This window comes from Cydia splendana, chromosome 17 (assembly GCF_910591565.1).
Source record: "Cydia splendana chromosome 17, ilCydSple1.2, whole genome shotgun sequence".
Lineage (NCBI taxonomy): Eukaryota > Metazoa > Arthropoda > Insecta > Lepidoptera > Tortricidae > Cydia > Cydia splendana.
In genome coordinates, this window is record NC_085976.1 from 9,269,828 (window position 1) to 9,296,207 (window position 26,380).

General features: G+C 39.1%; 1 protein-coding gene across 2 annotated transcripts in view; it reads left to right on the top strand.

Annotated features, from left to right (window-relative positions):
- LOC134798687 (furin-like protease 1) overlaps positions 1-26,380 on the top strand; it is a 370,044-nt gene that overhangs the window by 319,409 nt on the left and 24,255 nt on the right. For both annotated transcript variants that reach the window (XM_063771058.1, XM_063771059.1), the window contains exons 6-12: positions 698-863; positions 7,147-7,319; positions 16,431-16,640; positions 19,811-19,949; positions 23,912-24,027; positions 24,286-24,393; positions 24,744-24,883. In XM_063771058.1, the coding sequence (XP_063627128.1) occupies positions 698-863; positions 7,147-7,319; positions 16,431-16,640; positions 19,811-19,949; positions 23,912-24,027; positions 24,286-24,393; positions 24,744-24,883 (1,052 nt within the window). The remainder of the gene's footprint in view (positions 1-697; positions 864-7,146; positions 7,320-16,430; positions 16,641-19,810; positions 19,950-23,911; positions 24,028-24,285; positions 24,394-24,743; positions 24,884-26,380) is intronic.

Sequence of the window (26,380 nt, forward strand, 5' to 3'; positions counted from 1 at the left end):
TAAATGGCACTAGATAATATTCTGAGATCCTGTTTAGATAATCCTTTAATAATCCGTAACGTTATTATGGTTTTAATTATGGAATTATTATTTATATGTATAATATTTTTAATGTGTTTTATGAATTATTATTTTAAATACCTTACCTGGATTAAATGATTTTTCTGGTATTTATATCCAACCTAAGATTAATTATGGAATTACCAGAATGTAGTTATTGGAGGTCCTTTGAGGAAAATACCTCACGTTTTATTTGTGAAAAAAGTGCGTGTCAGAAAATCCTAATTGACAATCTACTGGCGCGGATTATACGATTCTCATTTTATTCGGCATTCAGCAGTCTAGACATAGTAAAACATTGGCGCCAACACGTATCAAAACAAAATAAAACATAAAAAAACACGAGAGCATTGACAAGAGGACACTTTGTCGATAATACCCATCCACAGTAACCGTTTTATATTGCTTTCGACTGTATTCAATATAAAATAGTACTTATATGCGTTGTTTTGATTTGAGGTAAACATTTAATCGTATGTAAGCCGTTTACGTTCATAAACATATTGACGTAAATAAAGCTAAAGATCTTAAACAGGTTTATTTAATTCAGGGGTTGTATTTTAACTTTTCAAGGAACAAAGACCCTTTTAGGACGAAGTTGTAATTTCCAATATTTCACGAAATATTTTTTTCCCAGGACCGGATGGCATCATACGACGTGAACTCGCACGACCCGGACCCGCAGCCGCGGTACGACATGATCGACTCAAACCGCCACGGGACGCGGTGCGCGGGCGAGGTGGCCGCCACCGCCAACAATTCGCTCTGCGCGGTTGGCGTCGCGTTTGGCGCTAGCGTTGGAGGTATGAATGTGTGTGTGTTGTCGTCCTATGGTACCCCATTGGTACAGAGGGCCTTCATGAGACGTCGCCATCCGCTCCTGTCCTGTGCCTTCCGCTCCGCGTCCCTTCAACTCAGTCCAGCTGCCCGCAGCTTGGCGTCGACAGTACGCTGCCACGTGTACGCACACACATGTATGTGTGTTCACACTTAATTACCACCCGCAACCGCAATACATAATGAGACCAACCGCCACGGCACGCGGTACGCGGGCGAGGCGAGGTTCGGTGCTAGCGTTGGAAGAATGTGTGCTGACGATTGCCGTACCATCGTCCTCACTGTTAACTGTCATTCGTAAACCTTATTGCAAAGTGGTTTGTCGACGTTATTGCATTTGACAATATTTCTGGTAAAGTGCGCAGAACTCGCTCTACGCGGTTGGTGATACGTGACGTGGTGATAGGTGCTACCGCAGCAACGAAGGCGAACGCCGATAAGGTGGTCGCCACCGCCAATTCGACAAGATAAAAGCATTATTAAACCTCCCTGGCGAACACTTTATATGTAGGTAAACGCGTATACTATATATGTATATCAATTTACCATAAATGATGCCCGGTATTTAATAAATTTCGACACTTAATTTAATATTTTTAACCAAAAATAAATCAATCGCCTGTCATTTTATCGGAGAAAGGTCGTAAATTTACTTTATCAAAGGCAACAATATTAACCCACAAAATTAAGCTTGCATAAATAACGCGTAAACTCGAGAGCAGTATCTCTTTTAATGGGCATTTCCATACAAATTGACCCATTTTGATTGCTATTCAGAGTAACTAGTTGATACTTTGATGTTGGGTTGGTTTTCATCAAAGATATATGTAACTCCGTATAAGATAAATAAAGTCTAAGAAAAAAACGTGCCTCGGAAATCAAGAAAAAGTCATTCTCGAATAGATGGCGCCATACCTTTGCCCTATTCTCGGCTAGATGGCGTTGACGACACCGTTTGATATTTAACAATTTTAACATATATCATCAGTGAACGAATATGGGTAAGTATTGAACAATAAAAATTAAAAATCATTTATCCGTATACATATTTTGATTAATTTATACATTTTCAATTTTATTTTAAGTTTTAATCGTGTGTCGATAGATGGCAGTAAATGTACCGTGACTACAAAATTTACTATGGCAATAGCCCTCTATACTATCTATTCTCTTTGGTTTTCATAATTTTACTTAGCCTACCTACCTACTTAATCTGACTTGAATGTAGGTGTCTATTAGATCCTTACTTTTTAAACCCACCAAACTCAATATCAATGTATGTTTTCGTGTTCCACTAAATTAACATTAATTATTACTACATTACGATAACTTTATTTCCAAAACCCTGACAGTTACGTAATGTAATGTGAGCAGGTAAATATTTAGGACTAATCTAAGTATAGGGAGCGTGCATGAACTATAGGGGGCAGCATAGGAGCTGTCAGATTTTTGGCGCGAGGCGTAAATGTGACGTTTATGCTTCCGATGGAGCCCACAAGATGGCAGAACCTACTATGCACAAGGAAATGACTACGAGAATGGTAGATGGTTGCACTTGTTTTGGCAATGTACATGTGCACATATTTTTCCGATTCAGGCCACAAGATGGCAGACCCTCCAACGCGCACGGTCCCTATAGGTATTGCACCGTTTTTACGCACACGACTACACATCATGAGTCAAAATTAAAGTGTCAGCATCCTTTTAAATTTTTCCACACATTTTTTACTTGTTGGTTTCATTCATCCTATTCCCATCCCACTCGCCCGTCCCATTCGACAACGCCCATTCCAAATTACATTCAATCCGGAACCTCAAAATAAATCCGCTAAAGAAATAGACTGGTTCTTAAAGATAGTAAAGAGGAAAGAGTAGCTTTAGCTACTAGGTAGATAAGTAGAGCGCTCAGCTTAGAGCATTTAATAACCGGAGTCGCCTTTAAGAGCTTACCCCTCTGCCGAAAACCTTGCACAATTGTGCAAACTTTTGTATGGACTGACATGGCTATTTGTACAGTCAACTGTAGCCAATTTATTCAAAAATATGTCCCATAGTTCTTAATTCGCTGACATAAGAGCCATGAGACATATTTTTGAGATGATTTGTGCACCCATATTTTTACATTTGACTGTACGTTACGTAGAAATCATGTAGAAATAGCAATTCATTTGACGTCCCCTCCCCCGCAAAAATCAGCAGACTGTTTTGTGCAGAAAATGACAGGCAAGGCGTCTCCAGTTACTGCTCTAAGGCGCTCAGTCAGAGGAGCGCACGTTTGAAGTACGTGTAGATTTTACTTATGTAGGGAATGATTGATAGAGAGCGCTCAAGTGGAGCTATTGCTATTGGGAGTGAAGGCAATTCACGTAAATAAATGTACATTTTAGGAAGTAGGTCACTAAATATTGTTTGGAAAAAATATTTTGCAGTTAACGCTTCATATTTTTACTATCTGTGAGAATGATGAGTTTTTAAATAATTACAAAAGTAACATAAAATGAATGTCTATAAACGACTTTGGTGAATAATACAGATCTAAAATATATGAATTTTAATTAAAACTATATAGCGACCCGACCCGGCGTCGCACGGGTAAATCTAAACAAATTATACACCTAAACCTTCCTCAAGAATCACTCTATTGATAGGTGAAAACCGGATGAAAATCCGTTCAGTAGTTATTGAGTTTATCGCGAACATACAAACACATAAACAGACTGCCGCGGCGGGAGACTTTGCGTTATAAGATGTAGTGATGATATAAAACCAGTTATTATCATAGGACGTAAGTACAGCGAACCACCTTCCACTCGATCGAACAGGCCTCCAAACCGTACCAAAGTCGCGGTCCGCTATAATCGTCTGTTATTGCTTCGCGACCACCTAATCCCCCTCCTGTGATATGCCGTTGGCAGACTAAAAGGCAGACAAATGTACGACAGCAGAGGCTTACAGGCCAATTCTAACGTGCGCCTGACATCAGACCGATATTTGAATGATATTGGATTCCAATCAGTCTGCAAAGCATATCATTTGCGCGTTCATTTCGCTCTGACTTGTCCCCGCGACGCCCATGCCGCCCACGCGGATGACAGCTAACTGATATGATTCCAATATAATTCAAATATCGGTTTAATATTAGGTGCAAGTTCGAAATGGCCTGTTAGTTATAGGTTTATGTTTGTTATACTTCGGATAGGAAACCAAAAAATGCAGCTCCGTAAAAATACTTGTTTTCTCTTTTTTATTTAACTATAAACATATTTATAACAGCGGAGTTTAAATAGTTGTATGAATATACCTACGAAAGCACCAAATATCCAAATACCGAGAGGTGAGAGAGAAATTTCAAATAAAATTTCGTGAGTAACTTGTTTAATATATAGAGTTTCAGAGTATTTTATTAGTTTCCAAACTAAAAACATTTTCAACGCAAATCAATTTGAAATCCCAAATTGGACTACGGAGCCCAATTCAGATTTTACAACATGTTACGGCCATAGACAAGACATCCTCCAGACTGTGCATAGTAGCTCTACTCCCTCTGCCACGCATACGGTAGTTTTACTCCATTTTCGAGTCGAAAGTGTCTTTGTGTGACGTCCGTGTCTTTGAACGGACCAATCACGGCACGGGACCTCGCTCACCTCGTCCCCCGCACCCCCGTATTTTTGACAGCATCGGTTTCATGAAATAATTGCTCTAAACTCCGTCTAGAGGATTCCTAGTCTATGGTTACGGCTTTGATCTTATTTTGACACGACTTTGAAGCGAAAGTAAGTGAAAGTCATGCGTGAAATGCGCCATTCACCAAGAGTCCAAGACATGGTCAAAGTCGTATTAAAACCAATTCAAAGACATAACAATAACACATTCGGCGCGAAATGAATTAGAGATTCACTAGATATGAAATAGTAACGATATGTGACGTTCCACGGCAAAAGGTACCTTATGGCGCCGCAACAATATTATTGCGGCGCTATGCGACGTAAGCGCCAACCGCCATAAGGTACCTTTTGCCGTGGAACGTCACATATCGTTACTATTTCATATCTAGTGAATCTCTAATTCATTTCCCGAATCGCGCCGATTGTTAAATTAAGCGACCTCACATAAGCAAGTTAATAGAACACTACACCTACAAGTAAAGTTTAATAAAACCATACGAAGCATAAATTGGGGGTGGCTTTCGACCCAGACTGCACCAAGTTGCCAGATGGTCGCGGGTTGCTATTGGTTGCGCGAGCGTGGGCGCGTTAAGCTCCTCAGATGTGACCTTGAGAACCCAATTGGTGATTTTTTTTTTCATTTTCTTCTTAATTAAAAATGTGTATTTAGGTAGTATAATATGCTTGCCAAAAAAATTGGGGCATAGTTACTTGATAATAAATGAAAGATTTGATATTTTTTCTGTACCACTTGGATAGTCGGCGCGATTCGGGAAATGAATTAGAGATTGACTAGATATGAATAGTAACGATATGTGACGTTCCACGGCAAAAGGTACCTTATGGCGGCTGGCGCTTACGTCGCATAGCGCCGCAATAATATTGTTGCGGCGCCATAAGGCACCTTTTGCCGTGGAACGTCACATATCGTTACTATTCATATCTAGTCAATCTCTAATTCATTTCCCGAATCGCGCCGATTGTTAAAATTAAGCGACCTCACATAAGCAAGTTAATAGAACACTACACCTACAAGTAAAGTTTAATAAAACCATACGAAGCATAAATTGGGGGTGGCTTTCGAGCCAGACTGCACCAAGTTGCCAGATGGTCGCGGGTTGCTATTGGTTGCGCGAGCGTGGGCGCGTTAAGCTCCTCAGATGTGACCTTGAGAACCCAATTGGTGATTTTTTTTTTCATTTTCTCCTTAATTAAAAATGTGTATTTAGGTAGTATAATATGCTTGCCAAAAAAATTGGGGCTTAGTTACTTGATAATAAATGAAAGATTTGATATTTTTTCTGTACCACTTGGATAGTTGGTGGCACTTTCCTATATTTCGTGATAAGTTAAATTTCTCCGTTGCTCACAGCCTCCAGGGTAAGAGGGACCGGGGAAAACCTGGTGACCGCTAGGCCTATCTAATACCAAAAAAATGTCACAGTAACTACTAATTCCAAACTGGGTGGGAAGCTATTTATTTACGGTTTATTGGAATTAATTGTTGCGAAAACGTATTAATAAAGAGCAATACATATAATACCTACTTCCACTGGTTCACCGCAGCCATTGACTCGCTTGTGTTAGTTAAACGACTGGAATGGCGCCCTGGTGGCAAACTTTCCCGCCGTCCCGACCGAAACCTAATGCCATCCTTGCGAATGGCTAAAATTTTCAATTCAATTACTAGTTTGAAGGCGATGCAATTTTGTCACATACTGGGTATCGCCGAATTAGACGCGGTATTTGTCCCCAAAAGTTGGTGCTAGATTTATGTTTCAAGTTTGAAACTAGAACAGTTTAAGTTTAAAACTACTGACTTCTTAAGATTTTACTACGTACAGTGTAGCAAAATTGTTTCGACTCTATTTGAAGAGCGTTAAGGTTCAATAACGAAAAGCCTACCTTTCGTAAATGTACAATGGTGCTACGGAGTGCTACAAGTTGCGGCATGCTACGAATTTTTCGCATTTATCGTAGCACGTGCTATCGTAGCAACTAGTCCGCTTTAACGCGTTCGGCAGTGGTCAACGGGAGTGGTCATTTCTCCATACAAACGTACTCCTCGTTTTCCTCCGTGGTTTTTGAAGCTAGAGCAATGATTTTTTTAACACAGATTAATATTGTCAATATCTGTGTCGGACCGTTTTGCTTTTTTTGATATTTTTGTTTTTTAAGGCGCTAGAGCCCTTCAAAAATGGCCAAAATGGCCTAATTTACTATGCCGCAATGAGAGGCGTGGCATTCAAAACTGATATAAATTAGCCAAAAAAGCAAAACGGTCCGACACAGATAATTTCATAATCATTTAGATTTCCAAATTTGGTTACGATTGGTTAAGTTTTGGAGGAGGAAACAGAGGAGTACGAAACCTCGATTTTTGAGATTTTTACGCAGGATTTTTCGCCTTGTCCTTATCGCACTACTTTTAGGTGCCGCTTCCGTTAGCGAGACGGGTATATTTACCTAAAATATTTAAAACTCAGCTCCTGTTTCGTCTTAAATCACAACTGTAGTGACTGTACATAGTCGTTCCTTTACTCTGTACCGAATATTGCATGAGTTCTTGAACTTTTTACAGGTGTGAGGATGCTAGACGGTGACGTGACGGACGCGGTAGAAGCGCGGTCGCTCAGCCTCAACCCACAGCACGTGGACATCTACAGCGCATCATGGGGCCCTGACGACGATGGGAAGACAGTCGACGGGCCTGGAGAACTGGCCCATCGGGCGTTCCTCGAGGGAGTCACTAAGGTGAGACAACATATGTTTACATGTGTATATGTATAGATGTCTACAGAGACATCTTCAGTGCGTCCTGGAGCCCCGACGATGACCGCAAAACAATCGACGAGCCCGGAGGCGAATTTACAAAAGCTATACTATTTCAGTCACGACTCCGATTATAATAGGTGAGCTTTTGTTTATGCATATTACTTGACAATATCTATACCGTTTCGGTAAAAAGTAGTCACTGAAATGGATTAGCTTTTTGCATACATATTTTCAAATATTATTCACGCCAAAACCTAGTCGAGTTTAGTAAGTTCAGTCACATTTGAATGTGATATCTAAATTTTAATAATACTCATTTACTCAAATGGTTTAGATTTTGTCGCGATATATTTAAACATTAATGCTCTCACAATACCTAGTCGAGCGGAGTCTCGCCGTCATTATTCAATATTATTCATCGAGTATTATTTGTACGACACTAAAGTTCACTGAATATTGATTACTACAATTATTTTTTTACTAAATTACCTTTCACCTAGTATTCATGTAAATTGCCAAAAAAGTAGTTTAGGTTAGTTTGATCTGCAACCTCCAAGAAAACGAAATGTTGCTGGAAAAGTGGGTTAGGTTAGGTTAGAACTGCGACCCCCAAGAAAACGAACTGTTACCAACAATTTGGGTTAGGTTAAGTTAGAACTGCGACCCTCGAGAAAATGAACTGTTGCCAGAAAAGTAGCTTAGGTTAGTAGGTTAGAACTGCAACCCCCAGGAAAATGAATTGTTGCCAGAAAAGTCGTTCTATGTAAAAAAAAGTCGGTTCGCTGTTTGGTCGCAGTTCACCTAACACGCTCCTCCTCGCTTCGCTCGTCGTCGCGCCTATCTTGACTCAGTGAACTCTGTCAAATGACTAGACGATATCGTATTAATAAATATGTAGCAAATTGAATGATTTGACCAAAGAAATGTACTCCAAACGTTGTACACCTAATAATAATCTACTTAACAATAATTCTATAAAGTCAAACGTCGTCATGAAGAAAATTTGGCGAATGTTGGTTGCCAAAGTAAATCATTTGCGAAAAGTTGTCTGGCAAGTGAAATTCGAACAATAAAACTTCGGAGAAAAGGCAGAACACCGTAGTAAATCTTGGTCCTTAAATAAATCATCTACTTCGTTATGTGTACCAATGTATTATAAAATACAGTCGACTTATAATTGTATTACGATTTCACACTAAACATGTCCTAATAAGAAATCTCAACTGATATAGTTCTTAAATGAAAAAAAAAATTAGGCATTTTTAAGTAATTAGCACGAACGGTAATTAATACAATACAATCGGAGTCATTACTAAAATATTATTCAAGTTTTAGATCGCAACAAACTAGCATTTGTAGCAACAATATCCATATTAATTTAGCCAACAAAGTCTATACGATTTCAGTAAATTTCTGTACTGTAATGGATTAGGGTTTGGTCAAGTTTTGTCCAAACAAAAGCTAATCCAGTTCAGTTCGCATCTGGACCTTATCAGTATAGGCTTTGTAAATTCGCAGCCCGGAGGGCTGGTGCATCGGGCGATCCTTGAGAGAGTCACTAAGCGCCACTTGCACCATCCCACTAACCCGGGGTTAAGCGGTTAAACCGTTAACCCAGTGTCAAATTGTACTGGTAACCATGGTCACTCCAGGTTTAACCGGTTAACCCCGGGTTAGTGAATGGTGCATGTGGCCCTAAGGGACACAACAACATAATTATAGTTTTTGTTGACAACTGTCACACATTTAAAGTAAAGTGACGCAGATCACCCCTGCCCTGTGTTATATATACCCTTTGTTTAATTAAAAATAATATTAATCAGTGCATCCTAGGACCCTGATGAGGATGTCAAGATGATGGATAATGGACAAACACGAGGTTTGTTTATAATAGCCAAGAGCATAAACATGAACATTATGAACAACATCAATCATATCTGTGTTTCTAAATTACAAAGTCGTGTTGAATGCAACTCAGATGATTAAAATCGATACAGTCCTAAATGTTTGTCAGGTAAAATGATCATTGGAAACGTCATGAAGCTTATTAACGGCAATATATCATTTATGAGCCGTTATACAATCATTGTAACCTACAACATAATTATGTTTTATATAAACAATTGCTACAATCCTAACGTCACTCAACAGTAATTGAATTCCCAAATAAATAATCATTCCGCCTATTGTCCGCAAATTTGAATAAAACCCATTCAGTGCAGTACCAACAAACTGAAAACTGTCATCGTCAGCGACTAGTGTGACAGCGATTTGTACTCAACCAGCACAGAGAATGTTATATCACAGTACTCTGACAACAAATACTACTTATTGCCGCGATCGCACACAGTACAAAGCTTAGCGACTTGCAGCAGATTTAAATCTGTCCTCTGATTACACATGGTTGTCATCCAGTGCTCAAATACGGGGTCACAGACGAAATACAAAACGATTTGTGGGCACATAGGATGCGGCCTCGTGCGACCGCGCCCCACCGCTCTTTGTTTTACTAACAAGCTGCGTTTGCTGTTTTGTTTTTCGTTTGAAATGTTACGCGTTTTTATTGCTTTGGTGCCCCTAAACTGTAAATACCTATACGATGCCTGCAGGATATATATCCTGCTATATAGGGGTGAATCATTTTACGAGAAACTTTGATAAGAATAAGAATAAGAATAAGAATAAGAAATGTTTATTAGCACAAATAATAATTAATAACACAAGATGAAATAACACAAAACTAAGATTCAATTACATAAATATTTGTGCCAAAAGGTCCCCACTCAGCTTTTTGTCACGTTGTGTATCCTAGGACACACAACGTGACGCTGATTTTCAGTGAGGCCTGGTAAAAGACTAAAACGAGGACTGATACGAGTTAGTTAAAATTTTCATGATTAACATTATTAATAATTACACTTTTTATAAATATTTGTATTACGGTTCATTAATTTAATTGTAAATTTTGCATTGAAAGTCAACTCTCGTGCCAAGAAAATTGAAACCAGGACTTATCCCAATGCGACTTTTATGTCACCTGATTAAAGTCCAGCTATAACCTAAAGTATTTCGTGTTGTTTTCATGGCTGAGATGATGATGATGATGATGATGTGTTGTTTTCACTGGAAATTGGTGAACATTTCTAAATAATATAGTTCATAATTTGTGTCTCTCTTCACACTATTAAAGTCCAACTACTGCTGACAGGCAAATTTCGCAATGACAATGAGCTTTTGTTGACCCAGTAATGTATTTAGTCACACGGGCATTGACGGTCGCTCGCAGTCGTCTCGTTCCGCTTTGTTCGGCTAATTCTGTTTACCCGATCATTATCGTCGCTTGATGTTGATTGGCGGGTTAACTTTATCAATCGAGCAAGCGACGAGAATTACAGACATTCTTACATTCAACCTGAAACATAAGTAACATAACATGTTATCTTTTTTTTTGTTATCTGTCGAGCTTTTGTTGACCCAGTAATGTATTGAGTCACACGGGCATTGACGGTCGCTCGCAGTCGTCTCGTTCCGCTTTGTTCGGCTAATTCTGTTTACCCGATCATTATCCTCGCTTGATGTTGATTGGCGGGTTAACTTTATCGAACGAGCGAGCGGCAAGCGAATTGCATTCATTCTTACATTCAGCTTGAAACATACTGCCGTATTCGAACTTCAAGATATTCACAAGAGACGACACGTACTAGATCCATTCTAGATACGTTATAGTTTAGTATCAACTAGTTCTCTTTTGCAGCGCAATTCGGGCAACCAATGTCACTTTTACGTAAAAGATATCTAATAGATGTCTATTTCAAAATCCGAATCGGGCCCATAGCATGTTTTCTGTAGGTACGGTAGAGTTGACAAACATCTTTACAAACAAACCTTCCAAAAATATATTGAATGAAGGCTAAGGTCGTCCTTATTTTCAGTGTCTTACAGGCGTATAAATAATTTATGAAACGTTCGCTTGTCAAGATGTTTGTGACCTCGACTGTACATTTCGAGGTTTAGGTTTTGACAAATAGTTTGTTGATAATAACTTTAGTAGAGTTAGACCAAGAAAAGTCTGCATCAATTTTGATAGCACACGCAGTGTAAGTGTTATTTTAAACGTTCACTCCTATGAAAGTATGACGTGTATAAATAACACTTACACTGCCTATGCTATCAACATCGCTACTTATCTTGGTCTAACTCTACCTACCTTTTTTTCTGATCTTTAAGAAAATCTGTAAGATTATTATAATAAGGCCGAGTCAAATGAACTTAATTTACTCTTTTGTGAAGCGTGCATTTATTTTGCTCTGTCTTGTCCGTACATGTATGAGGATGAGCGCCGAGACGCCCGCGCGATAGACAGCTAACTGATATGATTTCAATATACCATTCCAATATCGGTTTGATGTTAGGTGCACGTTCGAATTGGCCATAGGGCGATCTGTGTAAAATTGTCCTATACAAATACAAATAATTTATTGACAGAAGTATTGTACAGTGGCTGCTCTTAAAGACTAAGAATTGTTAGTAGAGACAAGTGGATTACAAATGCCTGAACTAAGATTCCCTTTTTTAATTAATTACTTCATTACTAACTATAGGTAGGTACCTAATGTATATTTATTTATCTAATAACAAATCAGTCACGTTGTTCACCCGGTTCTCGAGCTAGTTCTAATTGAAATGGTATTTACGTCAGTCCTAACAAATTCCGACGGATCTAAATTATGTTTCCTTATTTAGCGAGTTTCAATTAAAGCTGCGTTACGACGGTGACGTATTCCGAAACGAAAATACAATATTAAGTATACTATAAATACATTTAATTAAAGAAATAAATTTTCTTACTGGATTCTTCTTAAGGGAGGAGGCCTTTGCCCAGCAGTGGCACTCTAGGCTCATATAAATAAAAATTAATATAAATAAACTGTTACCTGTACATTGGTGGACCTTATGCCTTTCGTAATAAGGTCCACCGATGTACAGTTAGGAGTGTTGCTGTTTGTACCTTATCGGATACAGGCCCAGCGTTCTTATCAACTGAGCTACCTGCGGCGACGAATTTTTCAATCACCTTTCATTAGGTAGGTAGAACGTAGAACATCTACCGAAATACTTGTCTGAAAGAAGGACTTTGCCAAAAATGTATTAGAATTATAGTATTAGTCCACGACTTAGTCCGAGATGAAGTTAAACTTTATCCTGTATCCTATTTTTCAAATGTCATCCAAATCCGTCCAGCCATTTTTTTTTTCAATAAAATCAATTTATTTATGATAATTTAGAAGTTATCATAAATAAATTGGTATCCTCTACACGTCGAGTGCAGACATTTAAGTAAGTACCTAATACATTTTTTATCATTTTGATAATCAAATGCGCACGGGGAATAAGACCCAAGAGGCATTATACATTTGTTTATGCGATAGTGTAAGCAAGCGCTTAAATCGCAACTAATGTATCCCAATCCAATACATATTACATACATGTATCACTAACGCATAGAGAATACGCCTACGCGTACGAATACCCACATACGCGTACCCACAACTTCGAAGCAGGCATATTCAAGTAACCCACCGTTAAAATATATCTTCCAAAAAGTTGAACGATAAAAAACTTCATAATTCCCGTTAGCGCACAACTTACCTCAAGTTCCCTTTCATGTTATTAATAAAGAATTAGTCCTTGAAAAGCGAACAAAAGTCCTTTCAGCCAGCCTGGCAAGCGTTTTTATGTTTCGCATTTTTCAGTTCACGCAGCCATAGGTTTTAATGAAAAGTTACAACGGTTCGCTACGGGGTCATATTACGATCGCTTAGAGAGCACAGGACGCCAGTTCACACTTACGTTTTAGATCTAAATACACGCATGCGAAATGCACTCAACGGTTTTCAGTTCCTCGCCTTTTAGAGCGGGGCCACACTGGCGATTTGCGAGCGAGTTGAAAGCGAGGCCAGCGCGCAACGTGTTCGCCTAGGGCGCTCAACGCGTTCGCCGCGAGCGCGCAACGATAGGTATCGCCGCGAGCACGCAACGACTTCGCTCCCATTCCAACATGACAGTACGCAGCGAAATCGCTGCGCGCTAGCGGCGAGATCGTTGCGCGCTCGCGGCGAACTCGTTGCGCGCTCCCCTCGCTTAAGGTCCAATGTGCATTACAATGTTTCAAGAAACTTTGTTTCAATCTACCTAATTAGTAGACCCTTTTATAACCCCAATAAAGTAGCATTCCGTTTGTTTCATTGCTTTCTCGCTAACAAAACTACCAATTAGTAAATTATTATAAAGTCTATAGAAGGATCGAGGTTCAAATTAAGAAAAGGAAAATGCTGTATGTTGGGTGAGCTAGGCTAGACGTAACAAAGTCAAAGTAACACTGGTCACTGTGTGCACGTATATTGGCAGGCTTCGGAACACTGCAACAATTTGTCACCATACCACCCCGATTCCATATTTGTCCTTATTCAACTTAGTTAAAGTGCATTTTCCCGTGGCAGAAGTTGTGTAACTAAGTTAGTTTGAAGGGCGCACAGTCGAGTCGGGAGTGTAATTTCTGTAATGACGCAATTATTTTCTCCTGTTTGCCGCGACACGGTATGGTCAAGTGCTCTTGGATGTAAAATTTACATAGGGTGAAGTCGGGCGAGTATGTTGTTCACTTTACACCTTAATGACACTTCATTTACTGGCTAAATAACTATGTATAATATTTCACCTTTCGCGTTTTGAACACATATTAACTATAGACGGGTCTATCGCGGTCTATTTATTTTATTACCTTTATATACCGGCGTTTCGACACAGGTTTCACTGGTAGTGGTCGCGGCTAACTGATGTCCCAGCAAAATGTCAAAACAGAGATTTGTGTAACTACAGCGAACAGGGTTTTCGTCGGGTAGTTGCACAAATCTCTGCTTTGTCTCTGTTCTTTCGCCTATAAATGTGAGCTAAGCGATATTACAAATCCCCCTGGATACGAAGCAATAAACCCAAAGCTGCGAACTTTTCCATCTTTTTTTAATTTTCAAATTATGTATTTTATTTCTAGATGCTTGTTTGGGGCATGATACGTAAAGACCGAAAAGGGCCATTAATTACGCTAAACAAACCTCTTAACAAACCTGTGATTTTACACAAATACAAATATACTCGTATCCCATTCAGTCGCGTCACTTAGAAAGAAATATAGGTAACTACTTAGCCAAACACACCCGGTACCTATGTGCTTTAGTAACTACATACATATAATAAAATGTGTAATAACACAGTCTTATGAACTGTGTAGCTGTTTTAAACCTTTAGTTAGCAAGATTTAAAACAGTGTGTTTTACTTTAGGTGCAGTTTTATAAATTGCTTACCTATTAATTAATTGCATGTACAGATGTCAATCACAATGAAAAAATCAACGATGATCAACTCTGGTCAACCAGTCTGGTCTGGTGTGGTGGTAGTCTGGTCGCTTACCTATTATTGAACATAAAATTTATAAACGAGACTATTTTCTGGTATTAAACTGGCTTTTTCTTATAAAAGCATATTTTTTTATCACAAACTACCCAAGTTCACCCTAATCTTGTTTCCTTCTTCAACTCTTAAACGTCTCGTTCCTTGTTTACACCGAAACCTCGTTTAAGCTCTCCTCGCCGTACTTTTTCCTGATTATCTTCGCTGGCTCGAGGCCTAGCTTTATTGCAAGGAAACTTAATTTTACTTAACGTCTGATAGCTGCGGGGGACGAATTCTTGCAAGCGTCGCAACTCACTGCCCGATTCGAACTTTAAGATACGTCAATTAATAGATCTAGAAACGATATGGATTAGATGTGTTAGTGTCAAAAGTGACGTTTTTGTTTGAAGAAACGTCACATTTGACACTGCCCGCTATCGCTTTACAAGAGCTAAATCACCGTACAGTGTCTTGTACTAACCGTACAATTTCAATCGTTTTACCCTGCTACTACGACCTTGACACTGGCGAAATAGCCCCAATGGGCTGAAGCCATAATTTTAGAAGAATGAATGAGATCTGTTAACTGACGTATCTTAAAGTTCGAATCGGGCCGTCACTCTTCAAATTATGCGTATAATTTTATATTTGTGTAAATTTGAAAAATGTCGCGTAAGCGTAACTCGCGGGAATATTTAACGTATATTTTCTTTCGTTTATCGCCAGTAATGCTTCGTGTTTTTTTCTTGGTAATCTGTTTTTTGCTGCTGAAGCGAACTCTTATATTTATTACTTAGGTATTATCAATTTTGTTTATGTTCATATTGTAGAAAGAGCAACGGTTTTATTAGAATCAATGCCTCTGTACTCTGTGTGCTTACTGTGATAGTTAATTTATTCTCGGGATCGTTACGAAATGCGGGCCTTGTTTGATCGATTTTTTATTAAAAGGTTAATTACAGCCTTGCTATCGATTGAGCCAATAGCTAGGGACACTGCTTGATTACAAAGCATGAGGTCGCCACGTTTTTATTCTCGAATTAAAGAACACTGTGAAATTGTGCACGTTTCCGTGGAATAATGGTAAAACCATTTTTTTTTAAATATAAAACGCTGTTAAACCAGATTTCAAACCGTTACATGGTTAGTAATCACCTTAGCCTCCGAGTACTTGAAACTACAGAGACTCATGTATTATTTGAATTAACTTAATATGTTTATTCATGTCTAATGGTCCGTACAGTCACCTGCATTAATATGTAGCACATCGAAGGCCTCAATAATATCTGACACGATCTTATTTGTAGAGCCATAAGAGCGTGTCACATATTTTTGCGGCCTTCAAAGAGTAGCATATTATTGCAGGTGACTGTACCTACTATTTATTGCACACCTCAATAAAAGGAAACGGAGAATACAGCAATTAGCCATAATGTACTTTTTATTCAGTGTCTAATACCTATCTCGGCTTTTCTCAGTTAGATAAAAGAGTGCATCCTACAGAGTTCTGAGCTGTAAAGAGAGACTTGAGTCTTCTTTTTTTGAACTTGTTATTTCTTCGACCTGACAAAAGTATTTTGCATTTGATCTTGTTATTTCTTTGACCCGACATTGTATACTAAAGCAATCATGTTCCGCAGGGTCGCAGCGGGAAAGGATCCATCTTCGTGTGGGCCTCCGGCAACGGCGGACGCGAGCATGACAACTGCAACTGCGATGGATACACCAACTCCATTTGGACTCTTTCCATCTCTTCCGCGACAGAGCGAGGGGAGGTGCCGTGGTACTCAGAGATGTGCAGCTCTACGCTTGCTGCCACGTATAGCAGTGGCGCGCTAAATGAGAAACAGGTGAGTAATATTCGACTATTATCAATCTTTCTCCTCAATATCGACATCCTATGCATCCTCTTCTTCAACTGCGATAGCTGGGCCATTTATTTTAAAGTTGTCCCCTACACTTGTTTTTTCAAAATTGGGATTTTTTATGTTATTCCTACTCAGAATCACGAGCTCTTTCTATCCTAATAGAAGAAAAAAAGTTGGGACACTTTTTTTCTCCTATTAGGATCAAAAAGAGCTCATGATTCTGAGTAGAAATAACATCAAAAATCCCAATTTTGAAAAAAAAGCGTAGGGGACAACTTTAAATAAAATGGCCCAGCTACATCTTCTGAAACACACAGCTTCCCCTCTTGAAGTTAAATAAAACTGCTGTTGTCTGATTGTGTAACATAATAGTTGCATTTAACGGTACACTTTGATATACCTCGAATTTACCTACTTCTAGCTTTGAGATCTGTTTGTCTTTTTCTTCACCGTTAGCGTATTTTTTATTTACTTCTTTTTTAGTTCATCTAGATATTAAAACTTTTAGTATCTTGATTATCATCTGCTTAAGTATCGTGGCATTAACCCTTGTTACTCAGTTCCTAATTTTCTAAAAGAATGTTCTCGACATATTTGCAAAACAAAGACACCCAGACACCTAAAGACTAGTTTTGTTGATAGAGCTAATTCAATTACTTAAATGGGATTAAAACTGCAACTTCGTTACGAATATCGTATAACTAGAAGCTCAATGCAAACGAAACGAGAGAAATAACTGTTCCAACCAGCTCAATAAACAACGTCCATTAAAGCAAAAATGTCCGCATAAAAACTATCGCAGCCAAAGATAACAAACGGAACAAAGTAGGTTGCTTTATAAATGAAATTCAGAGTAACACGACACAAAAATGTATCTGCTTGATGAATGGACGGGCGAGGTAATGAAATTGAGTTCGTGTCATTATAATATGACCCGAGCTGTATTCAGAACCAAGAATGTTTGATACCAATTAATTATACACATCAGCGCAGGAATGAAGTGAAAATGTTTACTGAGTGCAATTGGATCAGAAAGGTCTAGGATTGGTTTTGCGCAATAGACTTATATGAATTGCTGTAGAGTGATAATGATAAGGTTGTAATACTTATAGCCTGCCTCTCGAAATTATTTCAAAATACCAAATGCTAAGGAAATATAAGGCCCGGGTGCGTCTGCGAAAACTTTTCGGTGTCACTATATCCGGGTATACTTAGTGTCAATGGGTTTAGACGCAATTAAAGAGAACGGTGATTAGAGTTAGCGAAATAACCATGACTTTAATTCTATTGAGATTCAGTGCCTTTGACTTGATTTGAGCCATAAATTACACGATTTTTAGGGTTCCGTACCCAAAGGGTAAAAACGGGACCCTATTAATAAGACTCCGCTGTCCGTCTGTCTGTCTGTCTGTCCGTCTGTCTGTCACCAGGCTGTATCTTATGAACCGTGATAGCTAGGCAGTTGAAATTTTCACAGATGATGTATTTCTGTTGCCGCTATAACAACAAATACTAAAAACAGAATAAAATAAATATTTAAGGCTCCCATACAACAAACGTGATTTTTTTGCCGTTTTTTGCGTAATGGTACGGAACCCTTCGTGCGCGGCCGGTTTTATTTCTTAATACGCTAGGCGCACCTAAAAGCCGAAAACTCTCATTGCAGTTTTAGTGCACGTGCACCTCGAATACCGGATAGCCGTATACGTGCAGGTTTTTTTCTGTTAGTCCGTCTGTAACAAACGGCCGGGGGATGCAATCAGTGGAGCGCTGCCCGCACAAAAGATACAGGTTTCGTTCCAATTGCTCAGGGAGCGAGTGGCCGACTCGAGCGAAACAGTAGTAATGTATGATTCACATAGACGCCGATGGGTTCTGGGTGCTGAAAGAACTTGAAACTTACAGGCCGTTGTTATTTGCCTGTTAGGTATATACCTATATAGTTGTTAATCGATTTCACTCGACGGCAACACGCAGATGCCAGTGGCTGGCATCGTCAAGTGTCATATCGACTCCGTTAGCGATCCATTAGTAATCGATTGCCGTCCGTCGCGACGGCTCCGAGCGTCGGAGGGCCTACCGCGAACCACGTTCGACGTGTTGCCTCCCTGTCAGACTTACGTACGAATTTATAAGTGTGACAGAGAGGCAACATGTTGAACGTAGTTAGCGAGGCCTTCTGGTCCCGTCGTCGTCGTCTCCGGGGTCGACTCCGGATCCGGTCATTGTGAATCGGACATAACCAACCTAATAGACTTCCCAGGCATTTTAACTATGGGTAGAGGTAGGAAACTAGAGCGTTCGGGTGTTTTCGGCTCCGTTCGGCTCAGCATTGCTCCGACCAATTATTACGGTTGGCACAACTTGACGTCCCTTTGCGTGTACGACCACTAATAAGATAATAACCTGGATTTTGACAACCCTAAATAGTCGAAAGGGATAGTACCATACATAAGAAAGGGACAGTATGATTCTTCCCTGAATCGCTGTCAAACTTCGGTTTTGTAGGAAGTTTCTTTTCTGTACGATAGTACTATAACGAGACAAGTTACTCACCTCTTTTTGACTAGTAAGTAGGCGGAAGTTCTGATCGGAGGCTTCTTCAAACTAGCCGCACTGCCCTCGTCTCGTAAGTCGATAGGCAATGGGAATAGCCGTAGCGAGACTAGCGAGCGACTACTCAACATGTCAATCCAATTACAGGAGTTTAAACTCTATCTCTTTGGAAGTGGGATTTTCAACTCACCTGTTCGGGAAGTTTACGTTTCATGCGTTCATCGCTGGTTGAAAAATTCGTTTTTCTACTCTACATAATAGGGTATTTGACTTCTAGTCAAATCAGTTTCTTTTTTCGAACTGTCAAAACGATTTTGCTACTATGGAATTTATATGAAACTGTGACGTCACGTAATCTTCTGGTGCTTTATTTCTTGCATGGTGTAAAATAATTTATTTTAAATACAGTCAAATACCCTATTAGCCATTTACAATAGTAACTAATTTAAATTGCTCAAAATAGACTAAGTTGCAGTTTCATAATAAGAAAAAACTTCCTCAGGCGAGATTGAAGCGAGTATTCATCTGAGCCACCGAAGCATACCCGAAGCTCATGTAAAATACTACAATAATAATAATGTAATTTTTGTCTAAAGGTGGTGACAACAGACCTGCACCACTCGTGTACCGCCGGCCACACGGGCACGTCCGCGTCCGCGCCGCTCGCGGCCGGCATCTGCGCGCTCGCGCTGCAAGCCAACCGCGAGCTGACGTGGAGGGACATGCAGCATATCGGTAAGATAACAGGATTATAATTCAGCCTATATACGTCCCACTGCTGGGCCTCCTTACATGCGCAAGAGGCTTTGGGTTATAGTCCCCACGCTAGCCCAATGAGGATTGGAGACTTCACACACACGACCTTTTGAATTTCTTCGCGGATGTATGCAGGTTTCCTCAGGATGTTTTCCTTCACTAAAAGCTAGTGGTAAATATCAAATGATATTCCATACATAAGTTCCGAAAAACTCATTGGTACGAGCCAGGATTTGAACCCGCGACCTCCGGATTGAAAGTCGGACGTCATATCCACTCGGCCACCACCGCTCTTGCATAAATAACAGGATTATTTGACGACAAACCTGTATCATGTAATTCATGTACCGCGGGTCACCCTGGCCCCTCACGGCCAGTAGCCCTCCAAACCAACCGCGAGCTGATTTGGAGGGATATCGGTAAGAATCCAGGACAATTTGAAGTAAGCTCTATCACCACTAGCACCACCTAGCTCAATAGACTCATCTATGAAGGGGGTAACAACGCACACACACGCACACGTGATTCAAGTATACTCTTCCGACCAGTTTTGGCTACGGCGACTGCTTCTGCTCTGTTGTTGAAGACGTTTATGTGCTCGCATAGCCGATCTTATTCACTATTAGCGTTATTCATAAACGCCTCGCCTGAATTAGCTATGAATCGTTTGTCTTTATCTGTCATTTTGACTTATGTATTTGTAAGATAGGGATAAAACATAGTTTAACAAAATCAGGCCCGTAAAGTTTTAAGATTAAGGCGGTAAGACCATAAAACATAATAGCACTATTTAAGTAAGCGGGACATGCCAAACGTGGACATGAAATGATATGAAAACAGATTAATGCTTATCACAGGTTGCATAAACACCCTTGAAAAAAGATCTTTTGCCATCCCTCAAGTAGGGCTCGACGTCGACTGTATTCATCACATTTAAATCTGAATCCAGCGGATCCTTAATTACTTTGGACACGTGGCCAGACGGGAGCCGGACAACTTTGAAAAGCGCATTATGGTTGGCATGGTGGATGGAAGACGGGGTAGTGGACATCCACCAACCCGCTGGGTGGACACTGTAAAAAAGGCCTGCCAGGCGCCTATTATTAGGAAAGCGGAAAATCGTGCAGAATGGAGAGCACAAAATAACGACCTCATGTGGTCGCGACCCTCAGTCATGAGGAATCGAGGAATAAGAGAGAAATCTGAATCAGCTGAACTGAGAGACCTTAACCAAGTTCTAGCTACTTAAAAACTGAAATAAATGTCATATATGAGAGAAAAAGTGACCAAGGCCTCCAGTGCCCAAGGCTGGAATATAAATATTTTCATTGAAAATAATTTAATTTGTGCCCTCTAGTGTTGTGTTGTGCATTTACAAAAGGTGTTGCATTTATCACTTGTGCTTTCGCCAAACCTGTACCTAAAGGCAACCGGTGGCTTTTGTAAAATTATAAGTTACCTTTATAGTCATAGATAATATTTAATTACCGAGTTTCAACATTTAATAAAACGCTGCACTCTTAACTCACAAGGAAACTAATTCATTATTTATTTAACCTACACAACGTGTAATCTGGAATCGTGTTTCAAAGTAAACCTACTACAAAGTACGTCTAGCTTCAGCTATCTCAAGTAACGTGTAACGAAAGACGTTTCAAGTGAATTATTAATTTTCCAAGAATTTCATAAACTGCACTAGTTCAAGATTTACATGGTCGCTGATATAGAGGAAAATAAAGTTAGTTTGCACACCTTTCAGCAACTTTCCCCATACGTTTTCTAAGTTTAGAAAAATTGCAAGAATAAGGAGGAAAAACTGGGCCCTATTTAGTCGAGAAGTTTTTTACGTGCACGGTGTGAGTTTAGCCTATAAGTTTTTAATTTATTTACCTAGTTAACTTGTAAAATATGAAGGTACTGAAAGAATGAATACTCAAACTCAAACCCTGCTTAAGGTGACAGGTCTTAGGAGTTGAAAAAAATTAAAAGTTGAATTATTTTTTGTGCCGTCACTTCGTTTCAGTGATCTTGATAGTTCAATTTGATAAAAAAAACGTTTTGTATATTTACTTACTGTAGGTAAACCGTTTAGAATTGAGTCACAGTTTTATTATTACCAAATTATCATTAACCTACCTCGTCTAAAAAGCGAAGAAATACTGACGTAAAGTACATTTAAACGAACACTGTAATTAGTATACAGCCGCACCTGTCAATTCCTAATAACTGCAAGAAGTGCTAAAGTTACCTAAGCAACCTAGTTTAATAACGTTCTGCTAACAACTATAAACTATAAAGCTTATTCAGGTGAATGTAACAACGCGAGGTTCAAAGTTCGACGTGGCTGTTACCGCAAAAAGCGATTAGCTGCCGAAATTGAGACGTGTCTATTGACGTAGATATTAGGTTCCTTACTTATGATAAATCGTACGCTTGTATAGTCTGACCTCATTTTCCAAATCGGGCTGCGATGAAATCTGATGCTTCAGGGTCACGCGCAAACTTTAAAAATCTTGGTGGATACTATAATCAATTCAAATTATATTTAAGGTCGAGACTAAGGGCCATGGATACTATATACCTACACCTAATAAATTAAAATTATATTGACGGTCGAAACTAAGCGCCACTTGCACCATCCCACTAACCCGGAGTTTACCGGTTAAATGGTTAACCCAGTGTCAAATTGTACTGGTAACTATGGTAACTCCAGGTTTAACCGGTTAACCCCGGGTTCGTGGGATGGTGCAAGTGGCCCGAAGTAGATAAGGGCTAGAGCAATAATAAAAGTACAGAAACATATTGGCAGAGTTATCTTTTCCGGAACATTTGTCCGTTAATTCTTGAGACGTTTATAACATATGGCGCTGAAAGCTCGGCTGTCCATGCACGTGTGTAAGTATTTAATTAAAAGTAAGAAATAATTGCTAACGAAATTCAACATACCTAGAGCCGCTTGTTTGCCACCGAAGTAGTATTAAACAAAACCTAACTACATTTTTCCTAAACCTCTGTTTGGTATACCTAAAGTTGCTGAAACTGATCGTCTGACATGTTAGGAATGTTAGGTATTCCTACAACAGTAAAAAAAATTGAAGTATCAATTTTAGTAACATAGAATGTAAAAATATAACCTGAGAGAATTCTGCCGAAATTCATTAATATTGCAGCAGAATATTTCACGTGTATTTTGTAACACCGAGAGAGTAGAAAATATCTAAAAATGGACGATAGTTACCCGAAAAATTTGAATTACGACACTCTGTGGACCAAGTTAGTGCGCTCGGTCGAACCACAGTATAAAAACTAATGGGTCTAATGACAGTATTTTATTTTACACAGCCAATCAATTATTAATAAACCTTTATTTCGGTGCCCTCTGTATATATCTATTATAATATAAATAAATGATTTCATACATATCTACTGTAGTCGTTTGACTACAGTAAAGTTCAGACATTCAATTTAATATGCTAGGTATTTTCATGTGTATTGTAGGTTGTTATCTATTTTAAGTAAATTTTGTAGGTTATTCGGTTCATTCGGGTTGTTTATTTGCTAGGCCGTCTAGACTTTATTATAAATTATAATAATTAATTATATAATATTTTGCATTAATATTAGTACAAACTTTTGTAATCGATTGTGGGATTAAAGTGTTTGTAGGTATTAAGAAAAATAAATGAATATAACATAAAAATAATGATTTAAAGCCTAGTGAAAATGAAATGTTATTTGTTTTTACTTTTAGAAGTAGGTGCAAATGATTTTATGTTAGATTGAATTTTGGGTGTGTTTTAAAAGATTGTTTTAGAAATTCAAACGTAAGAATAGAGACATAGATATATATTCTTTTTTGGGCGGTGGTGTAAACATTTTGAAATCTTATAGTTATATGTATGTGACCTTATTTTATTAAACCTATTAATATTTCCCCCCAGTGGTCCGGACGGCGCGTCCAGAGCGCCTGAGCGCCGGTGGCGAGTGGCGAGTCAACGGAGTTGGTAGAAACGTGTCTCACTCGTTCGGCTACGGGCTGTTGGACGCTGCGGGCATGGTATCTATACTTTTAGTAAAACACTATTTTCGTAGTCTATTATAACATTTATGACTATTAAAAGAAATTTTAGTAAATATTTCAGCGCATTTTGTTGTTATTAAACGTTGCGATATCACACTCGCATTTCAAATAAAATTTATGAAAAATTTTAAACTGGAGGTTAAAGATTTTTGACATTTCGATGTTCTGGAAGATAAGAGATCAACTTACGAACATGTTTAAAGAGTGTTTAACAAAAAAAAACGTTTAATTCAGGTCAGAATGGCGCGAAGCTGGAAAACCGTGCCGCCGCAGCGGACGTGTGAGCTCGTCGCACCAAAACCGCAACGAGCGGTGCCGCCCCGCTCCAGTGTGACGTTACAGGTATGTTCTTAGCATGTTATTCGTAAACGTTTGAAACTATCCGTTTATCCCAGCGGTCGGCAACAGGCGGCCCGCGAACCCTTCACTTACGGCCCGCGAGCCTTCCTGGCTATTATTGACAAACGACAATGTCTCAAAGTGCGACCCGCGTCAACTTCGTTAACTACTATGTGGCCCTTTGGCTGCTAAAAGGTTGCTTACCGCTGGTCTATCCGTTCCGTTAATCTGTCATTTTGATTTATTTTTTAGTAACAAAAGGTTGAATTAACTAATTAAAGTAGTAAAAAAATCAACTGGACTTAGACCCACCTCAAAACCACATTACTTTAATATAAGCCATCATCCCACAGTTGGACGTGAACGCGTGTCCGGGAGTCAACTACTTGGAGCACGTGCAGGCGAAGGTTTCACTCTCCGCGGCCAGGAGGGGGGACCTGAAGATCACTCTTACGTCACCAGCTGGGACTGAGGTCACGTTACTTGCACCGAGGTAAAATATTTTATTTTTATTTTTAGGCAAGCGTCTGCTCCTGACGGCCGTGGCTTTGTCTAAGCAGAATTCGTCAAACTGTTCATTCTCCCCTTTACCTCCCTTTAGCTCTTTCTTACTAACGTTTAAGCTCTGCTGAACTCCTTTGGTGATAACTTCCAGAACAAAAGGTATGGGATATGAAAGACTACAGGATATCAATATGCTACTTTAAGTTGCGAATATTTCTGTTATAGAAGCTTGCTTTTTGTTGAAGGAAAACGTGAGGAAATGTCATTATAGAATTGATCTCTTCATGATATGATTAGATTTGACTTTTTCATGAAGTGGCCAACCGATCATTTTATGAAATGATTGCAACATCATAAAATTATCAAGGCACGACATGTCCAAACATTTTATGCAGTAGTGGGACGTATAGAGTAATATGGAATGAGCATGTGTTAAACCGTCTAAATGTAGGTAGCTACATTTTCTCAATTAAATACTCGCGAATAATACCCAAATGTACAAGGCTAGATGGTTATTTACGATCCAAATCCCTGCATTGCGTCATTCTATTTATCAAGCAAATATCCTCGATCAAACTGTTTATTCAACAGAAATCCAATTAAAACATATCGGCAATTTCTAAATGCTTTTATTTATGCGAACCACTTTTGTCTCAGATCAGATCTTTGTTGTTGTTTACTTAAATACAATCGATGTACTTCGCCCACGCCTAGCTACGCCACTGATGGCTTATAATAAATACATTTCTTCAGAACGCTTGCTCAACTAATTATTTCTCTATTTGCGTCTGAAATTATCCTTATCAAACATAGCTTTGTCCAGACTTCAAAGTCCCCACAACTCGTGAAATGTACAAACTATAATTCCCCTAAGTCCTAAAAGCCTGGAGCCATGCCCAAATGTGTAATTAGTCTTTGAAGATGTGTAACTGTCAGAACGTGAACAAAGGTTTATGTAGTTGTGCGGGAAGTTCGCAAACTAAATGCGCCTAATTAGCCCAAAGTCTCAAACCTATAATTACTGCCATTAAAGACGAGGAAATATTACCGATTTTCAATCTTCGTAAAAAGTGCGGTTCCACGACTATTTTACCTGACTGCCAAAGGATAGTTATGTTTTTGGGCATTTGTATCTTTAGTATCGCCTGTAGCCTTTCCATTAGATTCATCTTAGTAGTGGGAGTCTTTCTTCAAACAAAAACGTCACTTTTGACACTGACAGGTCCGATCCATATCGTATCGAGATGTAATTTTTGTTGTTTATTAAAATTCGAATCAGACCGATAGGCTGTATTAAAATTTATTGCGAAGCCTATACGGATCTTACTCAAATATCTGTCCCTGTAACTAGGGCGCGGGATTCACAAAGCTAATCGTGGACCTTACACAGTTTTATATTTGTTTTTACCTCGATTCTGTTACAAAGAAACTCAATTACCTACAAATGTTGTCTTATATTGAGACGATCCAAACTCTAAGGGCCGAA